Source organism: Camellia sinensis, chromosome 12, assembly GCF_055761805.1.
Source record: "Camellia sinensis isolate YWXY chromosome 12, ASM5576180v1, whole genome shotgun sequence".
In the NCBI taxonomy this organism is placed as follows: domain Eukaryota; kingdom Viridiplantae; phylum Streptophyta; class Magnoliopsida; order Ericales; family Theaceae; genus Camellia; species Camellia sinensis.
The window spans coordinates 78,220,944-78,245,899 of record NC_138972.1 but is presented as its reverse complement, the minus strand read 5'-3'; the positions used below and the strand labels follow the sequence as shown (position 1 = coordinate 78,245,899).

The window sequence follows — 24,956 nt, the reverse complement described above, 5'->3', positions numbered from 1 at the left end:
TGGAGTAGGTTTAAGTGGGTGAAGTAGGTGGAGAGTAGGTGGATTTTAACAAAAAGCATCAAGGCAACGCAAAGAATACAAATGTTAGTCTAACAACTAGAAGTAGCCTAAACCGAAACTGCACAAAACATCAAGGCAAAAGCAAGCAAAAGAACTATGAAGGCAAGTCCTCTACAAAATCAACAAAAGACAAAACAGCGGGGTCCAAGGTATTCCAAACTTGAAAAGGAGTAAAATCAAAATTAAAACATTTAATTGTGTTCATTGGATATGCCCAAAACAACACGCACACAAATTTTTGAACATCCAGACAAACACTATTCTTGAAACTAAAGAAGCAGAATTATTCGAGCACATTTACCCAATGAAAAGGGAGAGTTCCTTACCACCAACCTATTTCAAATCCACTTCTGAAACAACTAGCTAAATGAATGGAGCAATGACAGAAAATCATTATCGACTCAAGTACAACACTTATTCAGTCCCAAAGACTAGTATATTGACTCAAGTACAACACAATATTGGAATGTTAGGGTTCAAACCTTATGGCACATTTAATTGGTTCTATACAACAGCTCATTTTCAAATTGCAGTTCCCTTTCCAAAGTCCTAACCTGTTTCAAAATGACATTTTTGGCCCTCCACAAACCAAGTTTCACATGTTGCATGACTAGAAGTAATTGGAATGAGAGAGAGAGCTCTCAAAAACAAACATGAGGAGGTATGATCTTTCCCGGATTCATGATGTTGTTTGGATCCAAAGCTCCTTTTATACTCTTCATTGTCCTCAGAGCCTCTATTCCGAGTTCTTTCTCCAGGTACTGCAACACAGTTGACATCATTAGCCTAATCGTAACTTCTTCCTCATTCAAACAATAAACAAGGAAGACAACTACTGAAAAATAGAGATTCGGTTCGAGAAAAAACATAGGTCTGTTAGGTCAGTGACATCATATGGTAATTTAATTTTAGAGCGGCCTATAATAGTCATGTGGAGATTCTGGTGCCAAAGCATTAGGTGGTGTGCATCTGACTCTGATAGTTGAAATGGTCTTCATTTTAACAAATACTAGGGTGGTGGGTGCACATGCTATGCTTGTGCAATTTCATATCTAAATTTTTGGGCAATTTGCCAAATGAGAAATATGGGTTGGTTTTGAAAACCATTTTTGGAAATCGAAATTGTGTGACCAAGCTTAAAAACTAAATTGAGTTATGTGCTTTATATAATAGAATAGATATGAGTGTCATACCTTCATTTTCCCTGTACCAACACCGTGTTCTCCTGTACATGTTCCTGCATGGTCACAAAATCACAGAAACCAATGCATGTTAAGGTGTTGTGTGACATGAAACTTCCATGCCGTTGAAGTACAAATACTGGAAGATTTCAGAAAATTTCTACTGAAAAGAAGATAAATTAAACACAAAACCACTGGTTGCATAGCTGTACACGGTCAAGGAAGTCCTAGGGTTTGCAACTAAGCAATTATAATAAGTCAGGTTCATTTCACTTTTATCTCCTAAACTATCACCATTTTTTATGTTTCATCCCTACACTATCAGTTTCATCTTATTTAGTCTCTTAAGTTTCTGATTTCAATTCATGTAGTCCAATTGGAGATCATTTGATGGGGCAAAAAAGTTATTTCAAAGTTTGAACAACTTAAACTATATAACCAAGCACTCATTTTTCTTACTATTTTGAACAAACTACACCCCACAACCAATTTGATAGGTGTTTGGTAGTATGGTTAAATTGTTCACATTTTGAAATGACCTTTTTTACCATCAAATTAAGCTCTTCAACAGTTACTGATTTGTACAATCATCTCCAATTGGACTACATGATTTGAAATCAGAAACTTAAGAGACTAAACACATCAAATTGATAGTTTAGGGATGGAAACAGAAAAAATAAATAAATAAATAAATAAATAGTGACAGTTTAGAGGATAAAAGTGAAATTAAGCCTAACAAGTCACTATTTTCTGTAAGGTCACACACCTTCAGAAAACAACTCAAAATTATGACTACAATATTACCAGGTTAGATCTTAATTGGAGCATACTTTTTATTGGATTTTAAAATTATGTAATAATAATTTGGATTACGAATGAGTTATCATACAGCCTGGACAAAGAACCTTAAAACTTGGCTTGCTCATGACAGTTGGCACAGTAATTATCATAATATCATCAATTTAAAGTAGAAAATAGTCTCTCTTTAACATTCACCAATTTATATAACAGCAGCATGATTGTCTCAAAATAACATACCTAACTTCCATGCCTGAAATTTCTCATAAAGCCTAAGATGCTAACAAATAACAGACAAAAGACAAGCCATCCGATTCCTACTAAGAATAATATAGAGTTGGTACCTTCCATTGACAAAGCTGTATGCACCATGAAATGGTTTAATCTCTCAGCTTCTCGCCGTTGTTCCTCCTGGTTTGGATCAAATAAAATTACTGTGTGGAAGTTTCCATCACCAGCATGAGCAATAACTGTGCTGTTATTAAAAGCCAAAAAAGGAGAATATTTTATGAGCACATGAAACACAATTTATGGAATAATAAGCAAGTCTTAAATATGCCACAAAACCAAGCTTATTGAGAAACATAATGTACTTGAAAATAGTATTTATCTCCTAGAAGAATGCAAACCTATGGATACGTATCGGACACGGATACGCGTCCGATACAGCAAGATACATATCAAATACAACAAATAAGAATCCGATTTAATTTTTTATTTTTTTAATTTCGGATACGCGAAGGATACTTGAGGGATATAGGAGGATAAGTGAGGGATACAGGAAGGATACGCCGCATAAGTATCCAGTTTATTTATTTTTTTTCCATTTTTTTCTTATTTTTTATTTTTTATATTTTAATACACCAAATAAGTATCTAATTTTTTTTCCAATTTTTTTCTTATTTTATATTTATATTTTTTCAAAGGTCAATGCTCTCTCCCTCTTTCTCCCTCTCTTTCTATGTCTCTTCATATTCTATGGGGCGTGTATTGTCATTATTTATTCCCTATAGACCAATTTCTACTTTGTTAGATTTTCTATAAGGGCTGGTCACTCTCATGTGTTAAAAAAATCACACTCTTTCTATTTTTTAATTTCTTTCTATTGTTGTTTTATTTTATTTTTTAATTTTGGATATTATGACTTAGTGCTATTGTTGTCATTGCTTAATTTTGTTAGCTTATTGTTGTTCTTTAAATTTTCTTAAATATTTGATTGAATCCTCTGTTATTGTTTGTTTTTAATTCTTTGTCAGTATACCTGGTTATTAATTGATTGCTCTTTGATGCAATCTTTGATGAATATAAAATTTTCTTTTTGATATTAAAGAATTTAGTACTAAATATTTTATGAATGTACTCTTGCATTATGTTTTATTTTATACATATTACCTTAATAAAAATTATTTTAAAAATGTATCCTTGCGTACGCCGTATCATACTTTTTTAAGTTTTGCTTTATCGCCGTATCCGTATCAAATCGTACTTGTATCCTGTATCCGTATCCATGTTTTCTAGATGCAAACTCATTCAAAACAAACATACCACACTAATGGTGATGCATCAAGCTCCTCTTTGGATTTAGATATCAATTCTGCTAAATGTGATAGAGGAACACATACATCCTACAAGAAACAAAGATTTATGTGGAAAAAGATATAAATATATAAATAAACTAAACTAAATTAAATTATATTAGGGCTTTCTACTAAGCCCTGTCTTTTAAGTTTTATCCTTGACTGTGAATAAATTGACTAAGGAATACAACAACCTGACCCAGTGGAACTATGTATACTCATGCTAAAGGATTAACTGATGAAGGTACAGGAGGAGTTGATGAATTAGAAACTTTACTTATCGAAATATTCTTTGGAATCAAAAGGTTTTGATGCAAGACTGATTCTAACCACAAGCAGTGCAGTTAGTAATAGAGAAAACTAAAAATGAGTTAAGATTGGGGACCGAAATATAGCCGAGGGTGGCCATTTTTCTTACCAAGGTTTGATTTCACAAAGAGATTGAATACATTGCATATAGATTAGAGAGAAATAGATAAAGTTGAGAAATGAGTGTCAATTGCTAAGAAATTGCTTCTTTTTTTTATCAACAAAGAAGAACTTTTATTGATGACTCAAAAAAAGGGCAACAGAGGTGCAACCATGCGACTAATTAAGGATCTGCAGTGTGCAAAAACACCTCACATGGGTTCACCATTAGGTCAATTGGTTAATAGGTTTAACCGGATCTAAGCTGAAATGTTTTAAAATGCTATCAAATTGGAAATTGGAATTTTTGCTGACCCTTTTGTGCCTCGAACCCATCTAGAACAATTTAGAACTCTATGATTACGTTTCACACGTGAATAAGACTGTGTCCGATTGAATGTAAATTTCATAAAAGAAGAATGTCTTTAAAATAGTGTTTTCTAAGCAAAAACTTATGTGTATCATTTTATTGTGTTAAACAAGAAATAATAAATAAAAGTGGATAAGATCATAACCCCACTTAATTTGCTTAGCTCTCAAGATCTTAAGAAACAATGACACTGAATCATCATAATTTGTTCAAAAAAAAAAAAAAAAAAAAACATTGCGAGTCCTTATCAGAAGGTCAAATTCATATAATTCTCTTTTTAAAAACAATAAACTGACCGATATCATTGCTTCAAAACTGGGCTCCATTGCAAAGCAAGCCCAAAGTGCCTCCTTTCTTATCTACATGCAAAGCAACCAATAACTGGACTAAGCAACGAAAGAAACAAAAGATTATGATGACTATATCAAGTCTTATTATGGATTCACAGAAATGATCAGCAAGAAAATCAACAGCATTTGGAAATAATGTAGAAAATGCAATTCAAGTTCAAACAATGAGTTAAAAAAACAAAATCAAATAAAGAAGATGCAGCTAAAAGTAAAATGAATTATGACATTTTGTTAAAGGTGATACTATCTGAATAGGAAGTATGACCGGCCAATTTGATTGGTGATTATAGATGATGAAATCTTTTCTTTTTTGGATAAATTAAAACTTTGAACCCATGGATGGAAAATGTAAAGTAAGCATCGTGCAAATGGGAAAACCTAAAAGCTATAAACCCACAAATGTACCTGCGTTGGTAAAAGCACACCTAAAGCACAAGGTGTAACAACAGAAGAGTTTTTAGTAGTTAAAGAGAGACGCATTTACAAAAGCACGCTTAAAGCAGGCTATTTTGCGTATAAACTAAAAGCACACTTTTTATTTTTGTTTTTAAAAATAGATAATTTATTAATTTTAATGTTCAAATCATATTAGCATTAAATGGGCCCTTGATGACAATTTTTATTTTTTTTTTGATAAATAATGGGCCCTCGATGAGAATACAATTTAGTATTGCACTGCATCGCATATGTTAGATTGTTATGCATAGAAGCTACTACTTACCATTCTAATCATTTTGGTCTCTCTCTCTTTTAGGGATATTTTGATTTAAACATGTTCTTCATTTTGATCATGGCTATCAAATATCATGGTTTTGAATACTTTGTAAAGCACACAAGAAATTATATAAAAGCTATGAATTTGAACAAACCTACGCAAAATTTGCACCTATGAACTTTTGCACAATTGCATAAGACTAACCATTTTAGTTAAAAGGCTAAATATTTTGTCTTTTGATTTTTAACTTTTTTTATTATATATTATGAATCATTTATCATTATTCATTATTTTTTTAAAATGTATGCTTTACTTCAATCATGCGCCCATTTAAGCTTTGCGCCTAAGTTCCAGGAGGCCTTTGCAATTTAATGCACCTCAAGCTTTCACCAACATTGAACCTGGACATGACTGATACAGCAACCGCATGACAAAATACCTTCCAAAGTTCCTTTTTAGCTTCTGGATCTTCCGCAAAAACAAAATCCGAACCATTATGCTCAGAGGCAATCTTCTGAACAATTAGTGTTTGCTCACGTGAATATGATTCTGATTAAACAATATATACAGTTTAAAAGTTAGCAAAACAATGGGAAAAAAAAAAAAAAAAAAAAAAAAAAAAAAAACAACAACAACAACAACAACAAAGCTCAAAACTAAGATATAGTGACATAAACCTAACCAGACAAAAACATTGTATATGTCAAATTATTCAAGACAAACTTCCCAACATAGAGAACTCTTGCTCACTTTCTAGATTAATCCCTTGCATCACATTTTTCATCATTGAAGTGGTGTTGCCTTCTTATATTCTTTTCATGCTCAGCATGAAACCCTTGGATCAAGAAATATATCCCTGGTCATTTCCCAGACTGCCTCTCTATGAGCGAGAGACACATCCCATTTAACAATCTTCATTTTCATCTTTTAAGATTAATGAAATTTCATGAAATATAAAGTCAAAATGAAGACAACAATTTTTCTTCTTCTGTGCAGTCTGCAGTGAGATAACCATATATGTCCACCACAAAAAAGAGATTGGGTGTCACCTGTGCCTATAAATTCAAACATCAAAGTTGGAGCTTCAGGCAAGTTTTTTCCATTAGCAATGTTGATAGCTTTCACTTGGACCTCATCCAATAGCTCCACCCTTGATACCTAATCAATATTATAAACAGAACATTTGTGAAAGGAAGGAACAGGTAATTAACATTACATCATCCCCATTAAATTAGTCCATAAAATTAATTAAAAACCATACTATATTCTCTATTGACATTCAAAAAATGGATCTAAAAGCTTTACATAGAGTATAATAAGTAAAAAAAGTAAGTGGAAACTCTTTATTTTAAAAACCTAAAACACTTTAACAGGTTCTGTGGTTATTATTCAAAAAAGTTTTTGAAAAAAACAATTGTCTCCTCTCCTTTGCAGCTTGTAGACTTTTTCATCAAGAATTGTACCTTTGTGTGCTTTCAATTTTAACTCAACAAACTCTCAATATTCACTATGCTCACATTATAAGTTCAAGAGGGCGAGGAAAGTTTCATTTTGGTTTGCGTGCTATTTATATTTAGCATAAGGCATTTTAGTAATTAGGGTTTTGTTATTTAAGTATAGAATCTAACTCTCGTAGTTCTGAAATTATGGGTTAATGCATTTACATTATTATTTCCTCTAAAGTCAGCATCTCTTTCTTTCAATTAACAAACAATATGAATTTCAGTGATTAAAACATCAAAGTGGAACATGCAAGGACACAACAGAAAACAAACTTAGTAACAGAACTCTGACCTGTATACCAGACAACATAGTAGCAATAGCAACATCTGCCGCATCCTTAATTGTTGGAAAATTACACATTGCAACCTGTAACATAGTCTTGGTCATTCAAAATGTATATGACTACACACAGATAACCCTTCAAGTAAGACATGAGACAGATTGGAGGAGCTCTTTCACCAAAGAAGAGAAAAAGGAGAAATTATAAAATTTAAGTTGTAAAAGGTTTAGGTTTTCAGATGTTAAAAGTCCAAAGGAGGGATTTAATATTAATAAAACATACTTGTTTTTTATTCTTATCTTTGCCTTCAATTTTTTCCCTTCAAACGAATGCTCCTAGATGTTTCTCACACGTGTCTAAGCAATAGACATGCATGTATCACATGTGTCCAAAGAGTGTTTAGTTCAAAAAATTCAAAATACATTTGGATGTTCAAAGTCGGAAACAGACCCAACCCCTAGTAGATCTGTCCTTACTTCCTAGAACAACATCTACCGTGTAATTTTCAGAATAGAATCCTCAAGTTCATTATGCTTGTTTTCTGGGGGACAGTTTGAAGTTTACATCCCATAAGTCATTGACCTCAGGTCCTCAGCTAAAGCGGAGATTTTTAATTTTTGAGACATCATATGCACTAAGAAATAGATATTATGTACACAGCACACCCAAACTAGAAAATAAAGACACAAATTGCACAAGTGCATGAGTTTCGGGTTTTGAGAATGATGGAAGAATTAAAAATACACGATCTTTACAAGGAAACAAATGCAACAAACACTAACAATGAAAAGAAAAGCATACAAAAAAGAACTAGTACCACTGAGTACTGCGGAATTTTCTGAAGGCATAAAGTAACTTCTGTTATCACGCCTAAAGTTCCTTCACTTCCAATCATCAGGCGTGTCAAATCATACCTAGCACATGTGTAATTTCAAATTTTAACAGAGTGGCCTAGCTGAAAATAATTAAACTACATATTAGCAACTAGAAAAAAAATATTCATTCAAATCAATAAAAATTATACACACAAAATGAGTAAATATCCAAAGACCAGGAGGTCATGTGTCACAGTGGGTCATCAATAAATCATGAGAGATAGAACACATCATGATTCAAACTTCCAGTGAAATGTATTTAGTTATTTAGTATTTACTATAGGGGTATTTAAGTCATTACATTAATTAGGGTTTGATATTTATTTCTTTGTATAAAAACGTGTGATAATTTTTTTGGTAAGCAATGCACATTTTTCCCTAGCAGCTGAGATAGTATCAGAGCACGAGCTTCACCAGCCATCATCAGAACATTCCAAGCACAACACACAATGGCAGACCTCGACATTGTCATACCAGCCGCATCTAAACACCTCACTCCTTCACACATCGAACATCTGAGACTCTAGTTGCAAACTTCTTCAGAAGCCCTACTTGGAAACTTGTAGCCATTTCTGAGTTGGAACCTCTCTCTCTCTCTCTCTCCCCAAATCAAACCCCTTTGCTGATCATCTCTCTCTTCACGTCAACACTGGCCCTACGAAACTCGACATCTGACCTCCTCTATCAATTGTTGTTGTCTCATCAGTTTTAGCACCTCAGTTGACCCAATTGATTTGCCACCCTTCTCTTCATTCTCTCCGCACCGAATTCCATCTTACACAATGGTCTAAAGTTATACAATACCTTATCCTTGTTTCTCCTATATAGTTTCGTCACGTCTTAGGAAAATTACAAAATAATAGCATTCAGTTGAATGGGGATAATTATTCTCATTGGTCCATGTCATGATGAACTATATAGTTTCTACTTGAAGTAAAGTTAAGCGGACACAGAATTTATTTACAACACCAGAACACAAAATAATAACCATAAAAGAATGCCAGTGGATCAATGTGAGTAAAAGATGAAGGTTACTTCTACTGAAATTCAAGGAAAGCATGCCAATATCTATGACCATTCACAATTTAAAGATATATGTAGAATAGTAACTTAGAGAGATTAATTTTCCATGAAGGTTTACTCTAAGTAATTAATAATATTGTTGGCAATTCATTTTCCATTTTATGTTATGGTTCTTACATGAGATGATAACTTATAAATAAATTTAAAATTTTAAAAAAAAAATTTAAAAAAAAAAAAAAGAAAAAAGAAAAGAAGAAGAAGAAGAAGAAGAAAGAGAAAGAAGTTGAAAAGATCAAAGAACATACCCTGCAGCACTTTTTCGAGCACGAGATCCTGTCTTGACGATATCCCCATTGGCTAGAACAACCTGCAAACAAAGTAACATGTAAAATACAACACTCAACATCTACCTTGGACATAAAAGGAGAAAATACACACCTTGAGATTGATAACATTATCGCGCATAGTTCCATACCTACATGCCAAAAAAAGTCCTTTATTCAAATCCAACTAATTAAATAAATTATCCAAATGTTGACCATTAAACGAGCAGCTTTTTCACATACATTTTATATGAAAAATTGTACAAAAAGGACTAGTCATTGAGCTACCAAAAACAAGCAAGCATAAATTCAAGGCAATAATCAACCAAGAAAACCCCAAATAATCAACCCAAGAAACAGAAACAACAATAGTCAATTAAATATCCAATAAGTCTTCCATCGTTAAAGGGTACAAATTATTTATATAACTCCCAGAGAAGCCCTACTTGAGACATAATATTGATTCGTAAATCCTTTCTAATCTTGATCACCCAGATAAATGACTAAAAGAGAAAATACTAAAAATAATAGGTACTGTAGAAATTTAATGTATAAAGAGAAATAGAGAATTGTATTATTGATTGATATTATGTTATGTTTACATTGATTCATATATATAGAAGAGAAGAAGGTAGTAGGTGAAGGGGAGTAGGTGAGGAGTAGGTGGTGGTAGGTGATGGTAAATTGGTGGTAGGTGATGGTAAATTTTAACAGCCCCCCGCAAACTCAAGGAGGATAGAAACTAACCAACTTGAGTTTGGAGAGAGTAACAAAACAAAAAAATACATAAAAAAATATGGTCGTGTCAGACCATTGGTGAAGACACTGTATGGTGGTGTCATAACGTTGTAGAGGACACTGTATGGGGGTGTCATAACTTTGTAGAGGACACTGTATGGGGGTGTCATAACGTTGTAGAGGACACTGTATGGTGGTGTCATAACGGTGTAGAAGACAGTTTATGGGGTCATGTCGGACCGTTGTAGCAGACAATGTTGTGACAGTTGTTGTGACAGTTTACAGAGTCTTGCTGGACCCTTGTAGAAACTAACCGGAATCAATGTCGGGACAGTTTACAGAGTCTTGTCGGACCCATAAAGGAGCTGACCGGAATCAATGTCGGGACAGTTTATAGAGTCTTGTCGGACCCATGAAGGAGTCGCACCCTCAAAAGGTGTGCCCAATCTTTCAAAAAGGCGTGCCATCAAAAGGCGTGCCCAATCCATAAAAAGGCGTGCCATCAAAAGGCGTGCCCAATTCATAAAAAGGCGTGCCATCAAAAGGTGCGCCAGACACGCGGCAATGCACGTGATCGACAGAACGCGTGTCGGCCTCTTTGTCATGGTCTTTATAACCGAAGCGGAGGCTGAGGCTTAGAAGCAGAGACAAAAACCTGCTAGAAAAACTCTAAAAAACTCTTCGTTTTTCTGAGAGAGATTTCTGAGAGAGATACTCTGTAACACTCTGTTTTCTGAGAGAGATTTCTGAGAGAGATACTCTGTAACACTCTGTTTTCCAGAAAATGGCTTCGTCTTCCCGTGGTCTGCTCACCCTCTTTCCCGACCTCAACGAGTCAACAAGAGAGATAACTGGTGCGGTGGCACTGAAACCTCAACCAAGTGCCCCGGAGTTTGCTCCGTTGAACTTTCCGATGCGGTCTGTGGAGCAAAAAATGGCAGTGCAAACTGACATTGAAGCCAATCAGTATACTTTGAAGTCCTGTGTGGAGACGATGACGGCAGTCACAAACTTGTCGCACCGGCTGCAGAGTAGGACAAATGAGGTGCAGCATTTAAACGGCCAACTGCCTCTGCTCCAGCGCATGTATAAGGATGCGCGAGCAGAGATAAGTGTGCTGAAGGCGGAAAACAAGGAGCTGAAGCGGAAGGCTACCGTTATGGTCCGATTTGGAGGTCCGCCATATGCTGTAGTGGAGGAGCAGGGAGGAGGTAACTTGCTTGGTGGTCTAGGAAGCATGGAGGCTGGGCAGTCACGGGACAACCAAGAGAAAAGCAAGAAGAAGAGACCCGCAGCAGAGTAGAGAAGAAAAAATCCCACTGTGGGTGCGGTTGTTTTTTTTTTTTTTTTTTTTTTTTTTGTTTTTTGATGTAAAATGGTGATCGGGGTGAGCCCCGATATGAATAAAATGAGTTTGGTGTGCAGTCCGTCTGCGTCTGTTTTTTATTTTATTTACCATGTATTTTTTTGGTAAAGAAAAAAAATAAAAATAAAAAAAATAAAATAAAATAAAGAAAGTGGGAATAGTGGGATCAGACCGATTGATTAAACAATGTAGGAATGATGGGTTGTATGAAAAGATGGGAACAAGCCCATGTGGCTTAGGGAATGATAGGTTTAAAGAAAGTGGACAGAGATAGTGTTAAAGAAAGTGGGTTAGGGACTTGAGTAGAGATAGTGTTTTCAAACAGCCAAAAGGGAGAGAGAGAGATGTGTTTGGTGGGTCAAAAGTGGTAGTGAAAGCTGAAGACAAGGGCACGGGTAAATCTGAGAAGATGACCATCACGAACGACAAGGGCCGTTTGAGTCAAGAAGAGATTAATCGGATGGTTAGAGAGGCAGAAGAGTTCGCAGAGGAAGATAAGAAGGTTGAAGGAGAAGATTGATGCCCGTAACAGCCTGGAGACTTATATCTATAACATGAAGAACCAGGTCAGTGACAAAGATAAGCTTGCAGACAAGCTTGAGTCAGATGAGAAGGAGAAGATTGAAACAGCTGTGAAGGAGGCCCTTGAGTGGCTCGATGACAACCAGAGTGCCGAGAAAGAGGACTATGATGAGAAGCTTAAAGAGGTTGAAGCTGTTTGTAACCCAATCATCACGGCCGTTTATCAAAGGTCAGGTGGTGCCCCAGGTGCCGGATCAGAAGAGGGATCGGAAGACGACGATGACTCTCATGATGAACTGTAGAAACCCCCAGGAATTTCATTGACCACTGAAGAGAGCAAAATTGACGATAGGGATATTAGGCAAGAATACTAGTGGCTGTAATTTTTGTGATGTTCTGAGGGAGACAGCTGCGATCTGAAGGAATGGAGCTCCGATGTGTTTGGGTCTGTGAGGAGCTGCTCGTTACACTGAAGAGAAGCACCGAAGGTGAGTGGCAGCTTGGGCCGCGACGCCTACGACTGTCGAAGCTGCAACAAGTTGATGGTTGGGTCTTCGGTGGCGTTGCTTGAAGCCGCGATGGAGGTCTGTGCAAACGGCAGTAGTGCTGGCTTGTTGAAGAAGAAGGATGGCCTCTCGATCTAGAGAGAGAGTAGGCTGAGAAATGGGTGACTGAGAGCGGTTCTGATGGTGGGTCCCCCTATTTCTGGTGCGTTCTGTTCAGCAGTGGCAAGCCCAACAGTAGCTTTGTTTTGGAGGGAGGTGTAGCAAAGGTATCTAGGCCTGGATGCTGTAGTGGTGCCAATGATATGGGTTTGTCCGGCGGGCGGTCAAGGCGAAGTTGCCGCCCGCCGGTGAAGCAAGATTATTAGGTTCTTAACCTTGCTCTGATACCATGTAGAAATTTAATGTATAAAGAGAAATAGAGAATTGTATTATTGATTGATATTATGTTATGTTTACATTGATTCATATATATAGAAGAGAAGAAGGTAGTAGGTGAAGGGGAGTAGGTGAAGTGTAGTAGGTGAGGAGTAGGTGGTGGTAGGTGATGGTAAATTGGTGGTAGGTGATGGTAAATTTTAACAGGTACTGCAGTAGCGTCAGTGACAGTAGTGATAATAGTCATGTAAATAGTAAATTGCACAAAATCCAAACAAAAATTAAAGGAAAGTCCAAAATTAAAATATTAAACTTTCTCTTCTGTGGCTGCTTCTTGTTAAATTCTTCCATAAATTCTAGTTCTATATGGGCTGCGTCACAATTGCTGAACTTGTACCCAATCAAGGTTTAAAAAAGTTGTTCCATCAATAGAAGACCCAAGGACAACCTAACAGCCCATATCTAGCAAAATTGAAAATTACCACATACTATTGGGTACCAAATCATAATAAAATAAAATAAAAATGTATCTAACAACATAACAAATTAAATAAAACACAAATAAAGGCTCAAAACTAACCCAAAACTTTGTCTCATGATGCCCTAAACAGACTACAATGAAAATTTAGGATTTGACACTTTTCTTCTTCACATGCTCCACAAAAATACCTCTAGGCCTATAAGATGTCCTAATGTCAACATGGACCCATTGTGTCAAACCACTGTTACATCAAATAATACCCCAACAATGAAAAGAAACTGCACCCCTTAAGAAACAGCTTACCAAAGGCAGAAGGAATCAATTCAGTACTAATATTAGTACCCAAAACATTTTCCCAAACACCATATTTTAAGCTAATCAAGAAATGCCCAAGGAAGCTTGTTCTCTAGGAAACTCCACCACTATTTCCCAAGAAGAGATCTACTCCTTAGACCTAGATTGCCCAATCCTTGCACACCATCCTTCTTAAGTTTACTTATATTCATAAATAATCAAATAATTTCCATATCTCCCTAGATACCAAGGAAAAAACAGACTACAAGGAAAATTTAGGATTTGACACTTTTCTTCTTCACATGCTCCACAAAAATACCTCTACGCCTGAAAGATATCCTAATGTCAACATGGACCCATTGTGTCAAACCACTGTTACATCAAATAATACCCCAACAATGAAAAGAAACTGAAACCCTTAAGAAACAGCTTACCAAAGGCAGAAGGAATCAATTCAGTCTCCCTGGTACTAATATTAGCACCCAAAACATTTTCCCAAACACCATATTTTAAGCTAATCAGGAGATGCCAAAGGAAGCTTGTTCTCTAGGGAAACTCCATCACTATTTCCCAAGAAGAGATGTACTCCTTAGACCTAGATTGCCCAATCCTTGCACACCATCCTTCTTAAGTTTACTTATATTCATAAATAATCAAATAATTTCCGTATCTCCCTAGATACCAATCACAAGAAATCCCTCTTCTTCTCTCAAAATTATTAGCAACTGCTTCAAGTTTCCTAAAAAGGAAAAAGAAGCGGGTCAAAACATTAGTCAAACGAGATTGATTCAGTTATCCTACTTCCGTAAGAAAAATATAAGCTCTTTTCACTACTTCAACCAAACCTAAAGAGCTAGCCAGCTCTCTTAAAAGGGCTTCAACAACATGAACTCTGGCGAACAGAATTTTCATCCATGTTTATATTGGGGCCAGAGCCTTCAGGGAGACCAACGATAAGGTTAGATGGCCCTTAGTCACTCAATTAATCACAAAACTTTCTTCTCTTTGTAAATCATACTGCACAGACTTTAACAAAATGTTTCTATCAATCTAAGTTGTAAAACTGCTTGACACAGACAGCTAGTAATCCACATAATGACCATAGCTGCATGCAAGTGAAGTGTCTATTTATTGAGCTTAAACTGTGAAAGACATAATTATTAGGATAGAAAACATTAACTAGTAAAAGTTGTCTTGATGACAAAATGCTACTGTGAGCCACACTTTGAAGGACCAGCTTTTTGTTCTTTAAGAAGCACAGTCACTAGCAATTATAATAAATGTAAAACTGAAGCACTTTACTAGTGAGCTATGAAACAGAGCAACTACCTCACAGCTAAAGAACCTGAACAGCGTGTAGCACACATACCCCCAATGGTTGCTCCAGGCCCTGTTAGCAAGAATTTTTATGAACATAAATTTCAGTATAAAAACTGACAAAACGATCCCTTTGGAGCATTTAATGTATCAAAACCAATTTGTGAATTATTCCCATTATGTTCACGCCATAATGACAAAAAGAACAACTGCAACCAACAAGATTTACCAATGAAAGGGTTTATTTTCAAAATTTTACTTGATGCAGGAGCAATATTACTGTAGAAGTACCATTCACGAGTATTGTGGTGTGCTACTGTTCACATTACTGTAGCACATCTATATTCATGCTAAAGTAAAGTTATTCAGTAGAGGTTTTTCCATCCTCTTGTTTTACTTTTTGTTTAAAGCTATGCTATAAAGTTCAGCTTAGTTTAGCTTTTATGGTGTCTTTTACTACAATTATAAGTTCTAAGAACATTGTAAATGATTGTTGATAATTCTGATTGTTAATGATTTTGCACAGGCTATTTAGTCTTTGAAAACTTTAGGGTTCGCAAGGTAAGCAACAGTAGGAGGCCTTCCCTTTGTTTCCCTCTAAAGCTCAGCATTAAACGTGAAGCCAGGTCGATTTCCAATGCAACATAGATTTTATCAGTTGTACAGTGAGCACCAAATCATTGTGCATTGCTTTGATAAAAGCCAAAGATGCCTTGGCATTTATTAGAGAACAATGTCTTGACATCACAAATTATATTGAAACATAAAACAGAAAAATTAAAAACTGACCAGGGTCAAGAGGAAAGAATAGACCATAAGGCTCCAGGTATTCATTAAGCTCCATCCATCCAATCCCAGGCTCAACAACCACATCCATATCCTCAACATGTAATGATTTGACTCTCTACAATTTAAATGTAAATGCAACAAAAGTAAGGAACAGCAAGGGATAATGCAAGAGATGCAATCTAACTGCTATAATGATTCATTGAAAATAATAATCAATTCAATGAAGCTCACACATTTCTCCTCATAGATAATTCCATACTATAGCTATGCTGCCTTCCCATCCCGATAAACTATCTTAAATTGTATTCCAAGTAATGTACATGAAAGAGATTAATTCCATGCATAGCAGAAAGACAGTATAATAATGAATTATCGCACATAAATATTAGATAAACAGCATAGAGAAAAGAATAATGCCCAAAAAATATCGGAGACCGCACAGACCGGAAGTAGCGCAATAAGGTGAGCCTGCACAAGCTTCACCACTAACATGAAACCAGTAGGCCTTATTGATTGAGCCAAAATCTACAAATGGGGTCTATGGGCCTAGTGAAACATAAGTGACATGAACTACACATTATATCACCAAAGGGCCAAAATAGACCTAAGAAAAGTAATCAAAATAACCTCAGTTATAAAACAAACATATGTGAACCCTATGTTGAGATTAAAATGCATTAGAAAGCACCAAAATGTATGGGTTGATAGCGAAAACAAAATCAAGTTATTAATGAATGTCAATAAACTAAATTTTACTGATAAAACGGGCCTTAGAGTCATGTGACGTGATTTATAACAAGAAAGAGGCTCATACTTTCATCAAATTCATGTCAATGCAAACACCTCCATGAGGTGATAAGGTATGACCCTCGATTGATGTGGCTCCACCATAAGGTACGATAGGGACCTGCTCATCAAATTAAACCAGAAAATAAATTATATAAAAAAATAAAAGAAAAGTTCAAATAAATAAGCCAGTTTATAACTTGTGTAAGTTGGCCAAACTTATTTATAGTGAATATGTATACGTTAAGTAAAAAACAAGCATTATATTTGGAGAAAATTGGTGAAAAATCTACTATAGCAAATGTCTAAAGCATTAGGTCTAGTGAATTTTTTTTTTTATTGGTGAGAAGTCCTTTTATTGATTTTAGAGAACATTTTGTTTCCAATTTTACCCCTTAATTTATCTGTTGAATTTTTTATCTGTTAACTTTTCGTTGACTATCTGTTCAAATCTATGTCTATCAGTTCAAATTGTTTTTATCTGTTCAATTTTTTTTTGTCTACCTGTTCAAATTCTTGCCTTTTTTTTTTTTCCATCTATATAAAATTTTATCTGTTGAATTGAAATTCTTATCCTATCTTTTCCTATTTGTTAGAATTTTTGTTCTAATTTTTTTAATTTGTTGACATTCAAACCTTTTTTTTTTTTTATCTGTTTAGGTTTTTTCCTATTATCTGTTGAAATATTGCTAATTCTTGTTCTAATTTTTATCTGTTCAATTTTTTACCTATCCAAATTTTATTTCTTTATCTGTTGAAACCAGCACTCAAATATTACATAGATATACATAGATCCAAAATAGGACAAATTTTCAAATATTATCGATACAAATTTTTCATATTTGTACAAATTTTATATGTTCAATTCCATTATCTATTTAAAAAATTTTGCCAAATCTCTTATCTGTTAAAATTCTTTCTCACCAAAACAACAACAGATATATATATATCATCAACAGATCTACACAACAAACACAACAAAAAAAAAAAAAACAAAAACAAAACAAAACAAAATAAAAACAAAAACAACACCAAAGAATCAAATAAAAAAGCATACACATACACAGTAGGGAAAAAAAAACACAAAAAACAAACATATATATATATATATATAGATCAAAAGAATAACTATATATATTATATAGATACATATATGAGATTTTATGTATGAAAATAACTATATATATATCTATGGACAGAAGGGAAAAAAAAAACAGAAAACAAACATATATATATATATATAGATCCAAGGAATAACTATATATATTATATAGATACATATATGAGATTTCATGTATGAAAATAACTATATATATGTATCTATGGATCCAAAAGTGCACAGTGCAATAGCTCCGTCATTCTCCGTTTCATTGCCAAACCCTCTGCCGATGTGGTCATCGAGGTCATCAGGCAAATCGGGTGCAATGGACGTAGATCTGAGACTTGCAAGGGCTTGGAGAGACTTGCTAGTAGATCTGAGAATTGCAACCTCCCCTTTGTCCGCATCGGTCGGCGCCGCCGAGGGCTGGCATAAAGACGGTGCTTCCACTAAGACTTCATCCACATCAACTTCGCCGGAGGTGGACACGGCAGTAGCGGTGGTGGATCCAGCACTGAGATCATGCTGTGGAGACGTCGAGATCATGCGATAATGGCGGTGGAGATGTTGCTGTCAGCAGCAGCGATGGTAGAGAAGGAGGAGAGAGAAATCATTGCGTGAAGAAACCCTAAAGAGAGAGATGAAGATGATAAAAGAAGGGGAACACACACACACACACACACACACACACAGAGGAGGATGAGGAGAGAGTCAGATTTGGAAAATGAGGTTGAGAGTGTATATGATGTATATATACCTTGGGGTATTTTAGTCATTTTGTGAGAGGTTGTCCTTATAGACATACTATTTTAGCACTGAACCTTTGGACAGAAAAATATAAAATTGGATTTATTGCCCGAGCACCCCTATATTTGGTTCTTTTCGGCATTTCAAATTTGGATTTTCATGCCTAATGAATGGATACAAATAATTATCAGTTTGAAGAATCCAATAACCCAAAACTATAAAAGAAAAGTTACCCATTCACTTTATATATTAGCAACTGAAAAACAATAAGAAACAATTGAAAGAAAAAGAGAAAAATCAGACAACCCTCAAAAACAAGGAGCTCAAACCTTATACTTGTTACAAGATTTGACTATCTTGGACACTTCCTCTGCAGTCCTGCATGCACAAACTGCAGTTAAGGTGCATTTTGGAGAGAAAACTAGGATACACTACACAATGTACTACTGAGCAGACCACGAGAAAATGGAGAAAAGGACTACTAAAAAATAGCTTGATGAACCATCTTTACAATAGACAGTCTTATCCCGTGTCTCATATTCGTGATAACAACCAAACTAACACCAAGGACTGCATGTATTATTTCAAGTTAGATGAAAATTCTTCGGATATCATGAAATGTTGAAGTAAAAGCCTATGAATCAATAATGAACAAATTCAAGACACGAGTCAAGTCTATGTCCACTATCAATAGCTAAAATAGGAACTGCATCATACATAGATTTTCTCAAGAGTGGATGAAAACAGAAGCAATATATCAATTATGAGCATTCAGTGAACAAATAAATTGTACCATTTCTTTTGATTGGACAAGCTCATGGTGTAAACTGGGACCAATGCAACAAAAATGGAAAATAACGAAAATAAATACAAGTGCCGAATTATAGAAATAAACGATATTATAGTTTCCAAGTTAAAAAAAGCCCAATCTCACCTTGGAAAAACTACCACATCAGGGATATTCACTGCTTTGTGGAAGCTATTTTGTGGTTTCCCATGGAAGTACCTCTCATCAAAATCCATTGTCATATTATCCTGCACAATGAAATGTGTCCATTCCCAACAGAATATTAAACATCTACTAAAGCACTTTATATTTCAATTCAAAAGTAATAATAATAATAAAAATAATCAATGCTATTTTGATTGCTGAGGATTGTAGAAAATTATGAGAAATAATCATTTGTGAAGTAAATATGGCAAATTCTCAACAGAATATAACAAAAAGGGTTTTTTTTTTTTTTGATAAATAAACCAACTTTATTAAAAGGCATCAAGGCGATGCAAATAATACAAATGGTAGTCTAACAACTAGAAGCAGCCTAAACCGAAACTGCACAAAACATCAAGGCAAAAGCAAGGGTTTGGAGGTTCGCCATCGCAACTTCCGAGAACGTTTGGGCTTGGTGCGCCCATTTTGGGGCCGACCTGGTGATCCAAACCGTTCACTTTATAGTCGTTGAGTAGAATATTTATATGCAGAAAATTAAGATGAGCAACACCCAAGAAGTCTCCAAAATTTATACGATACTAATAATGAAGAGGGAAGTGATAGAATACTTGGCAAATAGCTTTCAATTCATCAATAAGCTCTTGCGGAACATCCTTGTGAGAACCCTTCACCACATACTCTGTGCTACCCTTGCCCCCAAAGCTCGCACCTCTGGAAAAACAACCGAATAATTTAATTTCCATACAGTCATCTAAACCAATTCCACATTTTTCATCGACCCAATTGAGTATTTGAAAGTGGACACAACATATTATATCAGACAAAACATATAAAATTCAAAAAATAAAAAATAAAAAAGTATGAAATGGGTTGAATGAATTAAATACCCATGATCAAGATTGGAGGCATCACAGAGTGATGGGTTGTTCTGGGTCTGGAGAGAAAGTGATCCAGCAGAGACAGCGATGGCGATTGGAAGCAAAGAGCAAACCCATGAAAGGATTGGTGTTTGTTTCTTGTCTGGAATCAGGGTTTGTGTAATGTGAGAGGTTTGGGTCCTATTCAGAGAATATCGGAGATTAGTGTAAATGGGTTTTGATGAAGAACGTAAACGAGAGAACCAGGACGAAAACGCCATTGCTGAGCTTTGAAGGAACTGGGTCTCTATGAGAGAGAGGTAGAGAGAGAGAGAGTGAGTGAGTGAGTGAGTGCCAAATATACTCTGGCCCTCTGTGTTGGAATTTGGAGATCCATATATAGATGATATGGATTGGACGGTTGGATGAGCGGGGGTTGCAAGAGTACGTTGTATGAGTCGGCGACATGTTAACGAAACTCAAGTGAAGCGATAGAGCTGATGACTTGTGATGGCCATGGCTTCTCTCTCCACTACAGTGATGTTCTCAGCCCCTGAAAAAAAAAATTTTAACCCAAAAAAAAAAAAAAAGGAATAACGATGGGGCAGTAGATCCTACCATGAATGATTTGATATTTTGGTTTTGGTGTTGTATTTTTTTTATTGAGTGTCATGTTATTAGTGATCTTTTTAGAGCTCCAAAATTAGTGATCTCTATCATTGTTGAAAAAAAAAATTTGTTTTGACAAGTCGTCACGACATCTATAAATTCAAGTTTCAGGTAATCGGTTGTCGGCCTGATTTAATTTAATTTTAAAAAAAGGGACTTACCATCGGAGTAAGGTCAAGGTTCGATCGAAATACAGTATGAGATTTTAGAAAAGAGCCACTGAAAAATTCAATATTTCGCACTCTTTAGGACTAAAACTTAACTCACAGTAAGAACGCAATGCCTTCATCACTAGGCTACCAACCCTGATGGTCTTAGTCCTGATTATTTAAACAGTTCATATTTTAAAATTAATTGAATATATTATTTCTGTAAAAAAAATTAAATTACTTAGATAATAGCAATTATATAGTTAGATGAGTTTTGTATTAAAAAAAATAAACGGTTAGAAAATAAATAATTTGTACGAAATTAATTCGAATATTTAGTTTTTATTATTTGATCAATTTAATTTTTTATATTAATAAAATAATTTATAAATTTTAAAATATAAACTATTTAAATTATTAAAATAAAATCTAAAATTAAGTCCATTTGCCCGGATTGGACTGTCTAATTGGAGACACACCAATTCCTGTGATATTTGTATTTAGAAGATGTTTGGGGTGTCTTAAATAAGTGTATTTTTTGTCTTTTTGGACTAAAAAATTGAGGAAAAAAATATGGATGTTTTGATTAATTTTTTGACTTTTTATGGAAAAATGTGTATTCAAAAATTGTATAAATTAGTGTTAGGGGAAAATTAGGATTGGGAGTTGTGCAGCCGTAATTTTTGACTTTTGGTGAATAGTGATAACTTTTTAACTTTTTGAGTAACTTTTTAGCTTTTTGACTTTTTTTCAACTTGTCAAACTTGACCTAATTTATCTAGAATAATGACATTATGGGCATTACTGTAACAGGAACAGGAAATTCTACAATACAAGTATGAGTTGAAAATAGCTATGTTATGGTTAGGGATGTAATAATGGTCTGGGCTCGGCTCAAGCGAGCCTCGTGGGCTCTCTCTGTTTTAGTGGGTCAGGTCGTGCTGGTCTATGGGTCAAAAAGTGAGGCCCAAGCCCACTCATAATAGAGTCGCAGGCTGGGTCTTTTTTTTATTAGAAATAAAAAAATAAAAGAAAAATTATACTAAAGTATTTTAGTTAAGATTAATGAGATGTTTTGTTTGGTTATGTTTTATGATGATATTTAAATTTAATTATGTATGACTTATATTTTTTTAATTATGAACTTATAACTAAAAAATATGCAATTATGGAATTTTTTTCTTTCAAAATGAATAATTTTATATATATGAAAATGAAACTTTCAATATTACAATATTAAATTATTTATATAACATTTATTGAATGAATAATTTTTATTTCAAAATGAAATAAAATATTACAAAAATTGATATTATTAAATAAAATATGTGTAAATTATTGATGATGGTACAACAATTGCATCATTATAGGTCAAGTACATCCCAACTAGGTTGGCACCTACTAACCTACCAGTCATTTGCGTTATACTCCACCTCAATAATCTAATATAAAAAAAAATGAAATGAAATTGTAAAAAAATAAATTATTGATCAATCATCAGAGGATACAGACATTTCAATCGCGTTGCCCAAGGATATGTCATCCAAATCATTTTGAATTTGTTCCTTTTTACTATAATTTTGTCTTCTTGTAAGCGCATGCATATGATCTCTGAATATCATCAGTGCCTTAACCATTTCGGATGAAAGCCTACTCCGGAAATCACTCAACACCCGTCCACCTGCACTAAAAGTTGCTTCCGAAGCAACTATAGAAATATGAACAGTTAGTATATCACGAGCCATCTGTGAAACCACAGGCCACAAAGTTTCATTTTGTTTCCACCATTCCAAAACGTCAAAATCATCGAAATCATCCACTAACGGGCTTTCCAAATAGCATTGTAGTTCAGAACTATTTACACTTGTACATTGAGATATTCTTCTACTTTTTATTACTGAAAAAACACTTAATCTCCCTCCTTGAGATGAAAATGCTAGTGTAATGTGTGTAGGTATATTTATAGATGCAGTTGCCTTGTATTCTTCAAATAATCTATTGCATATTTGCATAATAGGAGCAAATTGTGTTTGATCAACGAACATACATTCTAAAAATTCTCGTAAACCAATTTCTTACGCCTAGGATTAATTATTATGGCTAAACCTAATACATGAGGCAAATGATCAAAATATTTATCAAATTTTACTTTCATTGAAGTAATAATGGTTACATAATATTCATTACCAATATATTTTACGAAAATTTTAATTATTTCTGCTAGCATATGTAAAACAAATAGTGAAGTAAGAATTTGTATATATAAGAAAATAATTTTGTTGAAGTATCAAAAACTTTAAAAAAATCTTTATACAAGACTACTTAGCGCCAATCAAATTCTGTGAGAGTCAGTATTCCTCTTATTGATGTTGTTGCAAAAAATAAATCTTTTACTCTTCTTTGTTTACAAGCTATTTTTAACATATTATATGTTGAATTCCACCTACTATCTATATCTAAAATTAATTTTTTAAATGACATTTTTCTCGTTGACAAATTTTTCTATATTTCGAAATTCGATTAGTAGAAGACATAATAGTAACGACTGCATTTTTTATTACAAGTACAGAAGTCTCGTATACATACATAACTTTTTTAATAATCAAATTTAAAATATAGGCACAACAACGAACATGAAATAAATCACCATCAACAAATAATTATAAAATTGATTTTAAATGGGATACAATTTGATTATAATATGCTACATTATTTAAACTAATCGTAAATATTTTATTTTGTAAAGGCCACTCATATAATACATTTCTTATTTTTACACGAAGTGAATGACCAGTGTATGGAAGTTCAACTAATTTAAATGAAATAATTCTTTTATTTAATTTTCAATCATTATCCATAAAATGTGCAGTGATATATTGATATTCAATACCATTGTTTGACCACAGATCAAATGTTAAACAAACTCTTCCTCTTCCATTCAAATTTTTAAGGGCAAATTACAAATACCCCCCTCGAGGTTTGGTAAAAATACAGATTCCTCCCTGAGGTTTGAGAAATTACAAATTGCCCCCTGAGGGTCAAATTTTCATAACAAATTAGGGGAAATTAGGGGGGAATCTGTATGAAAATAAAAACCTCAGGGGGCGGGATGTAATTTCTCAAACCTCAGGAGGGAATTTGTATTTTCACCAAACCTCGATGGGGTGTTTGTAATTTGCCCAATTTTTAAAGATATCAAATAATTCACTTTTAACATCCTCAAATTTCTTTAAAATTATGTTTCTTGTAGTATTTCTTGAAAAACTTTAATATTACGGTGCAAAACTTTCGTGAAGCATTTCGATAAAATCGTAATATTCAACCCAGGGGTGAGTGGCAACCTGGTAAGGGCCTGGGGTTTAAGCTCCTAGGTCCTGGGTTCAACTCCCCTCTGGGCCAATCTCCTGGGCGTAGCACAGTTGGTTAGGAGGTTGGCCTCAAGGATGCCTTATCAGCTACTTGGTGTGGGTTTAATTCTCCCCCGCTGTGCGAGTCCTGACTTAAGCGGAGCTTGCCTTGGGAGGTCGGGACAAGCTTCCAGGTTATAGTCTCTTACTCGGAATGGACAGCAGGACACCCTGGTGATCTCCTCAAGGGGCGCTGCCTTGGACCTGCAGGAGAGTGGGAGGATTTTCCTGTAACAAAAAAAAAAAATCGGAATATTCACTCGTAGTAAAAGGTTATTTTTTTAATAATATAATCAACTACAGAATTTTGTGCACATATAGGATCATATGAAAATATTTACAAATTTACCAGTTGATGAAACCCCTAATTGCATTTGACTTCGAATATCAGGTTATTAGCTTTGTAAATGTTTGTTACCATATTTTTTTAGATGACTAG

General features: G+C 34.5%; 1 protein-coding gene and 1 pseudogene across 3 annotated transcripts; one reads left to right on the top strand and one right to left on the bottom strand.

Annotated features, from left to right (window-relative positions):
- Positions 1-295: 295 nt before the first annotated feature.
- On the bottom strand, positions 296-20,846 carry LOC114272337 (D-lactate dehydrogenase [cytochrome], mitochondrial). Of its 3 annotated transcripts, none has more exons than XR_014345608.1 (18): positions 20,323-20,846; positions 20,044-20,146; positions 19,418-19,518; positions 18,813-18,861; positions 16,666-16,758; positions 15,852-15,966; positions 15,075-15,135; positions 9,579-9,615; positions 9,446-9,507; positions 8,060-8,156; positions 7,254-7,328; positions 6,509-6,617; positions 5,899-6,008; positions 4,691-4,753; positions 3,482-3,664; positions 2,384-2,514; positions 1,254-1,297; positions 296-821 (listed from the first exon to the last, which is right to left on the bottom strand). XR_014345608.1 is itself a non-coding variant. In XM_082897476.1 (18 exons), the coding sequence occupies exons 1-18, from the start codon at positions 20,571-20,573 to the stop codon at positions 702-704; spliced, it is 1,701 nt and encodes a 566-aa protein (XP_082753602.1). In that variant the 5' UTR covers positions 20,574-20,846; the 3' UTR covers positions 296-701. The 3 variants fall into 3 exon arrangements, 2 of the variants coding, with proteins under 2 accessions (XP_082753602.1, XP_082753603.1); XM_082897476.1 differs by having other exon boundaries at positions 3,585-3,664; XM_082897477.1 differs by lacking the exon at positions 16,666-16,758 and having other exon boundaries at positions 3,585-3,664; positions 20,323-20,831.
- Positions 11,857-12,539, top strand: LOC145804055 (luminal-binding protein 3-like; annotated as a pseudogene).
- Positions 20,847-24,956: the final 4,110 nt, after the last annotated feature.

Coding starts and splice junctions, on each gene's coding strand:
- LOC114272337 (XM_082897476.1), bottom strand. CDS start 20,573: ATGGCGTTTTCGTCCTGGTTCTCTCGTTTACGTTCTTCATCAAAACCC. Junction 1,298..2,383: donor TACAGCTTTGTCAATGGAAG/GTACCAACTCTA, acceptor GTGACCATGCAG/GAACATGTACAGGAGAACAC. Junction 822..1,253: donor TTGGTACAGGGAAAATGAAG/GTATGACACTCA, acceptor ACTGTGTTGCAG/TACCTGGAGAAAGAACTCGG.